The 14,453-nt window shown below is 32.8% G+C and overlaps 1 protein-coding gene across 1 annotated transcript in view; it reads left to right on the top strand.

The window, feature by feature from the left end:
* Nucleotides 1–14,453, top strand: part of LOC137407123 (short transient receptor potential channel 4-like) — a 60,056-nt gene that overhangs the window by 27,482 nt on the left and 18,121 nt on the right. The window contains exons 4-8 of the mRNA XM_068093723.1: nucleotides 1,480–1,695; nucleotides 3,692–3,712; nucleotides 6,574–6,755; nucleotides 7,370–7,471; nucleotides 9,724–9,940. Of these exons, the coding sequence (XP_067949824.1) occupies nucleotides 1,480–1,695; nucleotides 3,692–3,712; nucleotides 6,574–6,755; nucleotides 7,370–7,471; nucleotides 9,724–9,940 (738 nt within the window). The remainder of the gene's footprint in view (nucleotides 1–1,479; nucleotides 1,696–3,691; nucleotides 3,713–6,573; nucleotides 6,756–7,369; nucleotides 7,472–9,723; nucleotides 9,941–14,453) is intronic.

Here is a 14,453-nt window from a genome sequence, read left to right as displayed (position 1 = left end):
TCCTTACTCTTACCTAATGAATTACGGGTTTGCCACACTATTTATTTCATGTCTAGCTGAGAAAAACTTTTGCTTTAGCTAGGATGTAATAAAAAGTGTAGTATTTCCCAATTACAGCTATGAATTTTATTACAGCGGCTCACGGAAAAAGTAACACAGCAGGTGAGTAAGAATGAAGTGTAATATTTATATTTGCTTGCGTTATGAAAGTAAATTGAGCAGATGATCCGTAAAGTTATCTATATCTCTTTTCATTCTGGCAATGCTTAGTTTGTTTGTTGGGTTGTTCTCCTTTGGTTTAGTTGTGTTGTGAAGCTAATTTATTTCTCGCTTTTATGATACTTATTTACATATTAACTTTTGAAGCTTATTTAAATAATAATGGTCCTAGAGATCATTTAATGAACTAGTTCTTTATGAGTAAACTATAGGAAGACTTACTATAATTTTAAAAGGCTGTTCTTAAGCTGACATTGCTCTTTTGTACTTTTGAAAAACAAACTATGTTGTTACTACATGCACAGTATGTGAATATATGTTTCTAACTTTCATGAATAAATACATACAAATAAATACATTAATATTTATATGTTTTGTAATACCCTGGTCACTTATCTATGCAACAACAAAAAACCTGAATTGAAATCTGAATCATCTGTCGACTTTAGATTCGGGGCATTTCTAGTGTATGCATGCTCAGTCTGGAATGTGTGTGCATGTGTGCGTTTGTGCTTATTTGTATGTGTGCGTGTGTGTGTATGTGCGTGCGCATACAGGTGTATGCCTGTGTGCGCATGCCTGCGTGCACGCGTGTGCATCTGCGTGTGTGTAGGTGCATCTGTGTATGTGTGCGTGCGTTTATACGTTTGTTGTATGTGTTATGTGGTGTGTGTGTGTGTGCGTGCGTGCGTGTGCATGAGCCATATTTAAGCTCATTTATTTGACTGCATTTGGTGTATTTACTATCAGTTGCAAAAATTTTCACATTAGTTCTAACTGTGAACGATTCATTTAAAACTTTCTAATAATAAAGTTATTTTTAAAATCATTTTTATCAAAATAGTTTTCACGTAAATGACATGTCGAAATGTAGCTGTAAAATCTATTTCTACTAGCTAAACAAAATTAAATCTGAATGTTTCTCAGCTGTTTAATCTTTTTGCTTAATTTAATATTTGTACGCTTTTGGCGTAACCAAGTTATTGAAAAGATATTTCTTCAAACACATTAGCCAATGTAAATACGAAAGACAGACTGCTTTGCGACTATGCACATCATTTTGGCCAAGTTTGGGCACATAGTTTTTTCTGAGCATTTGTGATCAAGTTTTAATCTTTAAACATCCTGACAGTCAAATAGCCTGAAACCATATCAAAAATATCGATTGACAAAAAAATTTTAAAAATTTGGTATTATTACATCTGTAAGAAAACATTTCTAGACGTCTACTGAATGGTGTACAATTTCATATTTCAGGAGGATAGAAGCTTAAATGTAAACTGCAGAGATGCACTTGGCAGGTCTGCGCTGCTGTTAGCCATTGAGTATGAAAATACAGAAATGATGGAGCTGCTGCTGTCATTTAATGTAGAGGTCAGAGACGCGCTGCTGCATGCTATCAACGAAGAGAATGTAGAAGCAGTTGAGATGCTATTAAAATATCAGCAGAATGCTCAGAAATCTCAAACTTTTCAGGTTAGTAACACATTAGTATAAAGTACTCTATTAGATATGGGTCATGCGTAAACTATAAAATATCTTAACCTTGAATGTTACTTACATCTTGTTTCTAAAGAGTTGTGCTCTCATTTTAGCTGAGAAGACAACTCACTAATTTAGGATTTTTAGCACAGTCATTTTATTATAGATGAACTTTCCCAAAACTTTAATAGATTTAATCAGAAAGTGTTTTTATTTCTCTATTATTTGCAATTGTTTTTTATGCTTGAGTTAGCTTGACTGCCAAGTTGTTTTAAGATGATAATTGACCGAACTTGATTGTGGTTAAAACATTCAAATCAAATGAAAATGCAATTATGACCTTTATAGTTGCAAAAGAGCCCAACAGAATAAAGATGCGTTATGCTGCAACTTAAATTCAATAGCTGATATCAACTGTAGCAGTGATAGCTACAAGTCAAAATATTTAGCATGTATCTTTCTTTTGAGTGTTTTAACCGCTATGGCGTTTTTTCGACTTTAATCGTGAAATATCCTGGCAGTCAGATCACCTCAAATATAAAATAATTGCAAATATTAATATTATTAATATTAATTATTAATATATATATTTTATTAGACTTTATAAGAAATAATATTACTATATTAATTATATATATATATATATATATATATATTAATATTTTTTCTTATGAAGTCTAATAAAACTTTGTTTAATCTTTGTTAATGCTTGACTTTTCTTATAAATTTATTTTAAAATTTATCTTTACATTCAAAGATAAATTTTTAGTCAGAAATTTAAATAAAAGATAGCTATTGTATCAGAGCATAACATTGGCGTACTTTGTTTTATAGGAAAAGCTACATGCAATACTTCAAAAATTTGGAAAGGTAATAATCAATATTGGATTGATCCATCTGTTTAGATAGAGATTAATTTGTTTTAAAGTAACCTCTTTTAGTTTTGTATGATGCTCCTAGAATTATATGTTTATGATTAGCTTCATAGATGTACTTTTAGACATTTAGTTTCATAGAAGTGCTTGTAGGTGTTCAAGTTTAAACATTTGTTTTAATAGTACAACGCTTTTCTTGTTATCCAAAATATATTTAAGGATGACAAAGTGGCTGATTGTTATATTAGAGCAGACATATAGACTGGCATAGACATATAGACTGGCATAGACAAGGCTACAACAAACACCATAGTGTATTAAAAAAATGATGTTTTCCTTTTGCTTTAGAAAAAGTCGAAGAGATCGCTATAGTTTCATCTGTAATTGGTAAAGTTTGTGGTTTCACAGCAAATGTTTTTCTATATATAAAATATTAATTTGAATTATCACTTTTTTTTTTAAATTAGACCAACAATGTAGCCTAAAATTGAATTAAATTATTGCACATACCATTATACTTTAAAAATAAAATAATGATTGCATTTTTTTATTTTAATAAATCAAGTTATATATTTGAGAAATATTTGAACTATTTTTTTAAATAGCTGAAAATTTAGCAAAGCAGTGATTTATAGCATACATGTAATATTTCTCAGCAACATTCATAACATAATTTAATATACTTGTAAAAGACATTTGCACCTAAATGCTACTGAACAACTTTTTTACTTTTACTGTTTGTGTCAGCAATGACCAATAATTTTTGTTGAAAAAACTCCAAAAATGGTTGAAAAATGTTGAGAAATCAAGTGAGTTTTTAGTATTGTAAAGTTTGTTTTGTGGGCAAATTATTGAGCAAGTAGCTGGCATTAAATTCCACATTTTCTATAAAACATCAATTTTGCAGCTTGTAAATTTTGGAGTCACACTAGTTTTTTGCAAAGTGAAAATCCATCACTAACTTCAGTATTATCAAATATAATTGTAGCTAATCTTGTATCCCATTAAGTATATTTTATTTTGTGTTTCAAATATATTAAAGTTCTATTTCAGGTTAATTTATTTAGATCAAAATTTACTTTTAATTATTTATTTCTGTTATCATTCTTTCTTAGCCCTCAAGTCTCCATGAACAAGTGAGTACACATCCATAAACTGGCATTGTGTGTTTATGTCTGGCAGGCATCATGCTTTCTACCTACTGATTTTATTATATGGAACTCACTATTAGTCAGCATCATATCTAAGTCACAAAATAGGTTACTGACTAGCAGTTACAAATTATTAGTAATTTAGTCATTTTATTGAAGTAAGTAAGCACAAGATATTGCAAATTAAAGTTATACATACTAAATTTCAGATTAATAGATTTGCGAAAATATTTCATATATCCAAGTAAGAAAATATTATTAGTATACAAGTCTTCAATCATTGTACATGCAGACTAAATCTGTAATTTTGTTTTCAAGTCCACAACACCGTTTTTTGCTAGTTTAAATTTGAGTGAAATCTCAAAAACTTAAAATTTTTGGAAAATGTAGTGAATGTGACTTAGACGGTCTGATCCGTTATAAACATTTAGCAGCATCATGTGTTAAAATACTACAGTGTCAGTAGAGTAATCTAAGAGTGTAAGCAGTGATTATCAAATGAGGAGTTAAATTATGTATTCATTTATTTTTAAAACTACAAAAGGCCATCTTGTCTCCCATCTTGTCTCCCATCTTGTTTTTTATTAATTGAAGATTGATAGAATAGCTGAGTAAAAATTACTTTTTGTTGTTAAAAAAAGGCTTAGGTCAAAGGTTAGATTTTATAAATCTCTTTTTATCCAAAGAATTTAATTAAGTAAACTGAAGTCTTCATTAAAGTGTAAACTGGTTTCAACTTGTGAGAGACTATGTGATGACTTTGGCATATTCATATCTTAGAAAGCTATTAATTGTTATTTAATATTATATGGAATGTTTTAACCTTTTGTATTGTTCTCTTATAATTACCAATAACTTTTTTTAACTTCATTTTTTCACCCAACTTTCTCAATAATTTTTCCTCTGTGATGAGTACATGTACATGTAAGTAACTGATATGTACATGTAAAGTCTTTTCAGTTTCCACACCATCTTCATCTGTCAGTTATTTTTGTTGCAGAGTGATTGGCCGCCTAGTTGTTTAACTAATGTTTTAGTTAGAATGATGTTCTCAGAGTCATAATCATTTATGTAATGTAAAGGTTATATAATACTGGAAATAAAATTAAACTGGTTATTCTAGTTCAATAGTCAAAATTGTGAATATTAAAATGTAATAATACAATGCAATGATAAAAAAATGGAAAAAAAGTTTTTGAAGTTGTGAATGTAAATATATAAAAGTTTGAAGATAATATGAATGTAAAATATGATAAAGCAAAAACAAATGAGAAAGTATGCTACACTGTTTTCATAAACTCAAACGATCAACATGGAGTATGGCAATTTAGCTATCCAAACACTCTTTTAACAACAGAGTAGTAGACAACTCCTAGTATGACAACTGGGGGAAACCCTTACGCTTTTCTAGATCAGTTGCCTTACTTTGGCTAATGCATTACAAAAAATACAAAAAATACATACTTATATAAATAATTATATTTGCATGTGTATTAATAGAAACTACTTTTGGCTATTAGAATATATGTGTGAATAAGTAGCTACACGTATTTAAATATATAATACCAGAGTAAAAAATAATAGGAAGATAGAAACCAAAATAGTTACTGACTAATGGATTTGATTTTTTGATTTTTTGTTTTGTGATTTATTTTCATCAACAAAATTAGTTGAGCAAAAGAAAAAAGCTGGAGGAGTGATGAAGACTATAATACGCAATAGCATAGCTAGTCGGGGCGTTGGGCTTGGCGTCATCGGTTTTATTCACATGTTAAAAGATACATGTACAACCTAAGTTCTCTCTTGAAACTGGCCACTTTTTCTATGCCTTTAATAGAGAGTTGGTTCCAAAAAATGGCTTATTGGAAATCCACCCTGCGATGGCCTGCATGGGAAGAAAATTGTGGGAGATTTAGACAGGAATTTGAGAATCGGGTTTCATATATTGTGGGAGGGATGTAATTACAATAAAATTTTTGATGGGCTAAAAGTATAATGCGATATGAATACAGTGAACTGATAGGTAGTATGGATGATGGTTTGAAAAGATGTTTGGTGTGGGTGAAGCAGGTTTTGTTTAATGGTCCTTATCATGCGTTTTTAAAGTGTTATTAAATTTGTAAGATGGGTTGGAGGTGCATTGCCCCATGCCTCAATGCAATATGAAAGTTTGGAATTAACCATGGAATTGTATAATAAAAGCAGAGGTTGGCGGGGTAAATATTCGGATGTGCGGTAGAGTAAGCCTGATAAGGGTCTCAGTTTTTTTAGTAAATATTTGATGTGTTTTTTCCAAGTGAGATTAGAATCAATGAAAATACCTAAAAATTTAGTGTGATCTGTCTGACAAATTGGTTTGTTGAAAATGAAAAAGGTATGCGTGTTAGCTGGATGAAATTTATTTGGAAGGTTTTTTAGTAACATGAAATTAGTCTTATCAACATTTAAGGTGAGTTTGTTAGAAGTGCACCAGTTTTGAATAACAAGAAGTTTGTACTTAAACAATTTTATATAAATTTAAACAGTTGAATAATATAAGTTTTGTATTATATTACGTGAATTTATACTAAAAGGTTCAGCAAATAAACTGGTAGTGCTAGTTTCAAGTTATTGTATTTTTCATATAAAATGTTATGATTGGATGTCTCATGACTGTCACATGACTGTTTGTAATGGCCTTTTTTGCTATTCATTTTTTAAGATCTCTTTTTGAATTTACTTTAAAAAATTAGGTTTCAAATCAAAGATTTTACTGAGTTGAACTTATGAAAATTTCTACAAACAACCACCCTAATAGTCCATATAATTTTTACACATAAATGTATGTGTAGACAGAGCCAGAAGAGGTGCAGTCGGATTCGTTCACCCCTGACATCACTCCCCTCATGCTTGCCGCCCATAGAGACAACTATGAGATTATCAAGATCTTACTTGAAAGAGGGGACAGAATAATGAAACCTCACAACGTCCAGTGCCCTTGCAAAGATTGCATAGCCTACAGTAATGATGATATCCTCTGTCATTCTAGGTATGTCTACATCTCATGGTTTTATCCTTCCTTCTGTTTTTGTCTTCTCTTGAATTTTATTATTACTGTTCATCGACTTTGGTTCTATACAATACTTTTGAAAAATATATAGTCAACCTCTGCCTACTCTGTACTATCTCTAAAATTTATCTACAATTCTATACAACCTCTCACTTTACTATATTTTAGCTTTTGAAGGCTGGCCATCAGTCTATGAACTGAAAGACTTTCATGAACTCAGTTTTGGTAAAAACTCGGTCTATCTTTAAAAGGATGATTATATTGGCTCATATAACAAATATAGCTAATATAAAACCTGATAAATCCGTCCTGGAAACCATAGAAGAATCATTTAACTCTGTTTTAGTTGCTGGTAATTAATAAAAATTAATGTATTCTGTTGTTCCTAAAAATTTGCAGATATACTCAAAGGTTACTGAACCTTTCCAGTAAAGGTCAAAGTAAGGAAACCACACTTTCTGAGGCCTTTAAACACCTCTAAGGTCGCTTTTGAGACTACCTTATGCTAAGTGTACTTTAGCACTCTTTCTGATAAAAAAGAAAACATTGAGAAATTGCATAGATATAAATATTGGTATATTTGTCTATTGAAGGTCAAGGATAAATGCTTACAAAGCTCTGGCTAGCCCAAGTCTCATATGCCTCAGCAGTAGGGACCCCATCTTGACAGCGTTTGAGCTAAGTTGGGAGCTGAGGTGAGTTTTATAAACTTTAGAAGTACAAATGAACCAACCATATTTTAGCCAGATAATCCACCATGAGCGCTTACAAAAGGTTTGTTTTAAAACATAATCATAACTGTTTAAAGTGGGGTATTAGCAGTCTTAGTGTCTCATAGGGCTGCTTTATAGTTATTGTTTTATTACATAATACAGTTGAAATGCAATATTATATTACAATGTATTAATGTATATTATATCATATCATACTGTGTTATATTATGCCATATTACATTATATATTATGTTATAAGATGTTGTATTACTTTGTATTACATTCATTATAATATACATTACTATAAATATTTTGTTACAGTAAATATATTAATAAAACATGTCATTATATATTCATTAATATGTATTAAATTATTATATAATGTAATATATATATATTATATTTTGCTACGTTAAATTTAATTAAGCTATGTTATACTGTTATGCTACTTAGCTTCAAGCTGCATTACAATATTATATCACATTGCATTAAAATACATGTACATTGGACTGCATTGTATTCTTTTGCATTGCACTGCATCAAGTTGAATTAAATTACATTATATTGCGTTAAATCAAGGTATGCGGCACATTACTTTGTGTTAATTTACCATATATTACATTTTGGTTTGTTGCAGAATGTCATATATTATGTTGTAGAATGCTATATTACGTTATATAATGTCATAGCACATTAATGTTGTATTATGTTGTAAATGTTATATTATATTGCAAGTTTCATATTCCATTATGTTATAGAAAATTATGTTGTATCACATTTTATTATATTAGTATGCTTGCCGGCTCTGTGCACTGTAAAAAATCGTCATGAGTAATCAGTATATAAAAAATTATCCTATGAAATGGTACGCGAGTGGTGTGGTGGTAGCACGCTTCCATAGGAATCTAACACCCAGGGTTTGATTCTCGTGCGAGGCGCTTTTTTCTTAATGCTTTTAGCGTGATTTTGGACAGACAGACAGACGAACACTGCTTTTCTTCCACGACCAGAGCGGATGCGAAGTTTGAGAGTTTTTATGATAAATGCATGTGCACACAACTTACAAAAATTATTCATTAACAATGAGATGAACCCTTGTTTCAAAATCTCATCAACAAATTTAACCATCATTTTGTAGAGTCGTTAAAGTATAATAACGATACAAAACACATATAAACCTATTCAAATATATTACCAAGTCTTTGAAAAGTGTCGACATATTCTTAAAACTTACCCATCTGAACGGATTATACACAAATAGACAAGTTAATTTGGTTAAAATTTTTCACAAAACGCTTGACAAGCTTGGTTTAATAAAAGTTAAGGCCGGAAATTGAAACGCCGAGCGACAGAGAATAGAACGATTAAGTCGTGCACATTTCATGGAAAAATAATTGTGCACATTTTACCAGTCTATAGCATTGTCGAATTGCCAAAGGTTTTTGTAATTAACGTAGGAGTACTGAAATTGTTTCATTTTTGCCGATTTCAAAGTAACTGACATTTTAGAAACTTTTGAGTGCTTTGGTATTCTAACTGATGTCTAACGCAGTGTAAGTAAAGGAAATGACGAGGATTTTTTTTCTAACGATCCTTATGAGGTTGTTACAATATTTAATTATAAGTTTGGATGACTACAGAACAATGACTACATAGTACAGATTTTCTAAAAATCTATATAAATATCACAACTTCTTGATATTGCTAGCTATGACGTTTTGAAATGTAAACAAAATTGTGCATTGGTTTTATATTATTACTATATTAATAATATTGGTTATTCTAATTATATCAGTGCATTTTATTTCTAATATTGGCCAAAATTGCATTTCTCCTATTGCAGGGGGAGAAATATAAACATATAATCTTTTCCTTTCATTATTGCTATTTGTTGTATATAATAACACCCAGTACATTACAGCTACCATTGCAGTTATCCTATTGCTCTGCAGTGCCATTTGAGTGCTAATATTTCATTTCTCAACCATCAGTACCCTTTCTTTTTTTCCAATATCTCTTTGGTCGTGGGCTGTATGACAGTGGAATTTCTAGTTATAGTAATGATTATATTTAAATGTATCATCTTATAGATCACATTATTTTAATGCATTTTATTGTAGCATATCATCCTATGTTACAATATACTTTACTTTTTATATTGTTTTATTTCAATTTATATTATATAGCAGCTATTTTCAGACTGTTGGTTTTAATCCAGAGTGCTTTAACTTTAGAACCCTGTCTCAGCTTGAACCAGAGTTCAAGTCAACCTACAAGAAACTATCAAAGCAAGTACAAGACTTTGCCACAGATCTTTTACATCAAACTAGAGGGTCAGCCGAGTTGGAGACTATCCTTAACCACGACACTGAGAGCCCCGTCACATCTGTAGACACCGAGGCTATGACACTGAGTAGACTTCGGTTGGCTATCAAATACAAGCAAAAAGAGGTTAGCCTTAGAACCACTGCCAATCACAATAACATGAGGATTTTTTAAATCTGATCCACATTAACTAGCTAGCAAGTCTGACCAAGTAGGAGTAGTAATATAACATTTGTTTGTAGAGCAGACATACAAATGAAGTTTTAAACCACTTTGACAAAAGTTTAAAACAGAGACGCCAACCCTCGTAGATATGTTTATGTTGATTTGATAAAACTGGCAATATTTATAGGTTAATTCTTTTGGCTGGTCTGTCATCAAAGCTGTCTATGACTCAGTTATACATAACACAGCACATCATTAAAACTATGTAAAATGTTTGAAACCAAAATGTTCATTTAAACAAAAATGGAGATTTTAGTCGAAACGCAATTCATGTTGTTGTGGTTGAAAAACATCTCCACCGAGATTATACATCAAAGAGCCGCTTGTTTATTCTTTGTAAATTATTATTGGCTATTGTCATTTGCGTCTTTAACAATATGAACTTCAATTAATTTGTCTACTTTCATAAAGCTAACTATTATATATGATAACCTTTATTCTTACGTAACAAACTCTTTTCAAAAACTTTAAAATTTTGAAACCATTTGAAATAGTTACTCATAGACCTATTAACTATACTTTGTTAATAGTATAGTTAATAGGTCTATGTAGTTACTAAACTGGCTTTGAAGAATTTCAGCCAACATCGATAGCCACTAATAGAAGGCCACTAATAGAAGGCCACTAATAGAAGGCTTATCAAAGACGAACTTTCACAAATCTTTAGTAGATTTTATCATAAAGTATCAGTATTTTTCTAGCATTTTCTTTTGTTGTTTGAAGTGATCTGGCTGCCAGGGTATTTCAAGATTAAAATCGACAAAATTGGATCATGATTAAAACCCTCAAATTCAAGCGAAAGTGTATTTATGATGTTGCATTCTGGCATCAAGACTAACAGAATATATATGTTTAACGCTGCAACTGAAAGGCAATAGTCTATATCAATAACGAGAGAGACAGGCAGTCGTGCAGCTAGTGACATCATTTTGGCACGGCGTTTTGCTTCTGAGATTTAATTGCAATCAAGTTCTGTCGATTTTAATCTTAAAACATCCTAGCAGTCAGATCACCTCAAACATTGAAAACAATCACAAATGTTAAAAAATACTGATATTTTCTCATAAAATCTATTAAAATTTTGTGTAAGTTCACCTACAATAATATAAAGCCTTTGATACAAGTACCCATTTGTGAGAACTTGAATGAATAGCTTATCTCGACAACTCAATCAGATTCTACGGCTATCTTATGTTATTCTTGTATATTTGAAAGCTAAACAGCAACTGACTTACTACATAAGTGAGACAAGCGAGTAAAAGGATTATTACATAACAATTACATAACAGGTGAGTAAGTCAATATGAACAAAGAGTATGACAACAGCTATATACAAATACAAGATAATGACGGTGGTCAAGGTCAAAAACTAGTACATATTCAACACTCCCACATAGTTTTGACATGCACACTTATTAATCTGTTAGCCCCATGTTCTGCCGATGTACTACAAAACGGCCTCTGCATAGGGTTAAGATATCGGCAGTCATATCAGCGGATGGACAGTATTTAATAAGAATGTGTCCATTTGCAACAGCTTCTCTCAGAAAGTGATATTTGATGTCAATATGTTTTGTTCGGGATTTTGTTGCGGTGTTCTTAGCTATAGCGATTGCTGCTTGATTGTCAACCATGCATGTTGTAGGCATATGAGCATCCTTGCCATCAATGTCATTGAGTAACTTATGTAACCACATTGCTTCTTGTGTATTCAGCTTCTGCCGTTGAGACGGCTACAGTATTTTGACGTTTGCTTTGCCAGCTTACAGCTCCACCTGACATTAGGAACACATTACCTGAAGTAGAACATCGATTATCTAACTCTCCAGCCCAGTTTGCATCGGAATAACCGATGACTTTAGCTTCATCTGACTTGTTGTAGCAAAGTTTAGTTGTCAGTGTTCCTTTGATATAGCGTATGATTCGCTTTACAGCAGTAAGATGAGCTTCTGTTGGACATGAGTTGTACTTTGACACTTCACTTACTGCTTGTGCTATATCTGGACGTGTTGCAACTGAAGCATATAAAAGTGAACCAACCATTGCTTGATACTTTTTTGAATCTACAGGCTTACTGATTCCATCATATTTTATGAGTTTAACATTTATGTCTGCAGGTGTGGATACCGGGTTTGAGTCTTGCATACCAAAGCGATTGATGACTTGCTGGAGATAGTACTGTTGATCTAAAGATATTGAAGATTCGTGTTGATCAATATTAACCCCCAAGCAATAGTGCAGTGGTCCTAAGTCTTTCATTTTAAACTGATTTGAGAGAGCATGCTTCACTTGCATTAATGATGCATCGCCATCACTCATTATAATGAGATCGTCAACGGATACAGCCATTATAGTTTTGATGCCTGAATTGCTATCTCTAACATATACACATAGGTCAGTAGTGGACTGACAAAAATCTATAGACTTCAGAAAACTATCTAGAGCAAGATTCCAGCATCTAGGGGATTGCTTCAGTCCATAAATAGACTTGTTGAGTTTACACACAAGATGTTCAGATCCAGGTTCAATAAAACCTTCTGGTTGAGACATGTAGACTTCTTCATCAAGTCTGCCATTCAAAAAAGCAATTACAACGTCCATTTGATGAATGTACATGTTGCGACTAAGGCCATATGCCAGTAGCGTACGAATTGTTGCAAAACCAACAACAGGTGAGAATGTCTCATGATAGTCTATTCCATGCTGCTGTGAATAACCCTTAGCCACTAGACGACCTTTGAATCGCTCTACAGTTCCGTCACCTCGATGTTTAGCTTTAAACACCCACTTGCATCCAACAGCACTACGTCCTTGAGGTAACTCTGTAAGATTCCAGGTATTATTATTTATCAGTGACTGATACTCACACCTAGCAGCTTCTATCCATTCCTTATGTTGAGAGCTTTGTTTTGCCTCTGAGAATGTCTCTGGTTCATTTATGTGACCAGCTTGATGAGCGACGTGTTGAGCCTGGCTTACATACTCATCAATTCCATAGCGAACCGGAGGTCTACGTTCGCGAGCAGATATGCGTCGCTGTTGCCCTTCACCAGTGCATTGTCCAGATAGGTTTGGAGTTGTCTGTTCATTTACTGAACGTTCAACAAGAATAGATTTCTGCTTTGTATATTGGTCACATGATGGTTTAACGGTATTTGTAAAGTTTGTTTCATCAAATACCACGTCTCGCCTAGTAGTGACTTTACCAGTCGATTCATCAAGCAGGCGGTATGCCTTTGACTGTTTGCTGTATCCTATAAACCTTAGCTTCTGGCACTTCTTGTCAAGTTTCTGTCGCAGTTGATCTGGAACATGAGCATAAGCAATACATCCAAACACCCTTAGATTGTCTATGTTGGGTTTGCGTTCATACCACTTCTCATACGGTGTGAGATCATTCTTGTGTGAGGAAGTAGGAAGCCGATTTCTAACGTAGGCAGCAGTAGAAATGGCCTCAGCCCAGTATTGCTTTGACAATTTAGCATGGCACAACATTGAACGCGCTGCTTCACACAGAGTTCTATTCATTCGCTCAGCAACACCATTTTGTTCCGGTGAGTAAGCTGATGTGAGTTCATGATGAATACCTTTAGATTTCAAGTAGTCGGTAAATTCTTGAGACAAGTATTCACCACCTCTATCTGATCTCAGTGTTTTAATGGTTTTTCCAGATTGGTTGGTTGTATGTGCTTCAAACTCTTTGAACTTCTCAGGTAACTCAGATTTGTTTCTAAGAAAATACACAGCACAGCATCTAGAAAAATCGTCTATAAAGGTAACAAAGTATTTGCTACCTTCAATTGATTCTGTTTCCATTGTACAAACGTCAGAATGCACTAGTTCCAGCTTCTGGGTAGCCTTGATATCTCCCACAGGTTTGAAGGGTTTACGAGTCATCTTTCCTTCAGCACAGCCTTCACAAAAAGAAATGTCTGTTGCAGGTAAGCTTGTAGCACAGACTATATTTCCTTTACTCAGTTTTTTCAGAGTTATATGTAGTGTTATTCACATGTACTAGACGTTGATGCCAAATCTCTGCGCTAGCAGTGTTTGCATATTGAGTTTCAGTTTGTACACAGTCTAGACTGAACAGCTTATTAGCTAGTGATCCATGGCCCTAACTCGACCACTAGCATCCTTAATCCAACATCGAGTATGGCCAAACTGAACAATGTAGCCTTTCTGAGTGGCATCTCGAACTGAAAATAAACTGCTTGTTAGCTGAGGGACATGAAGTACATTGTAAAATGCAGATGCACATTGAACTCTACGATTGAGCTTTAGCATCACTTTTACAACACCAACTCCCACAGCTTCAACTGTTCGACCATCACCTAGGCTGACCATTTCTATCTGTTCTAGTTTCTTGTAGCTATTAAAACTTTCCCTGCTAGGTGTCATATGACACGATGCT

This window comes from Watersipora subatra, chromosome 10 (assembly GCF_963576615.1).
Source record: "Watersipora subatra chromosome 10, tzWatSuba1.1, whole genome shotgun sequence".
NCBI lineage: Eukaryota > Metazoa > Bryozoa > Gymnolaemata > Cheilostomatida > Watersiporidae > Watersipora > Watersipora subatra.
This window is presented reverse-complemented; position numbering and strand designations above follow the sequence as displayed.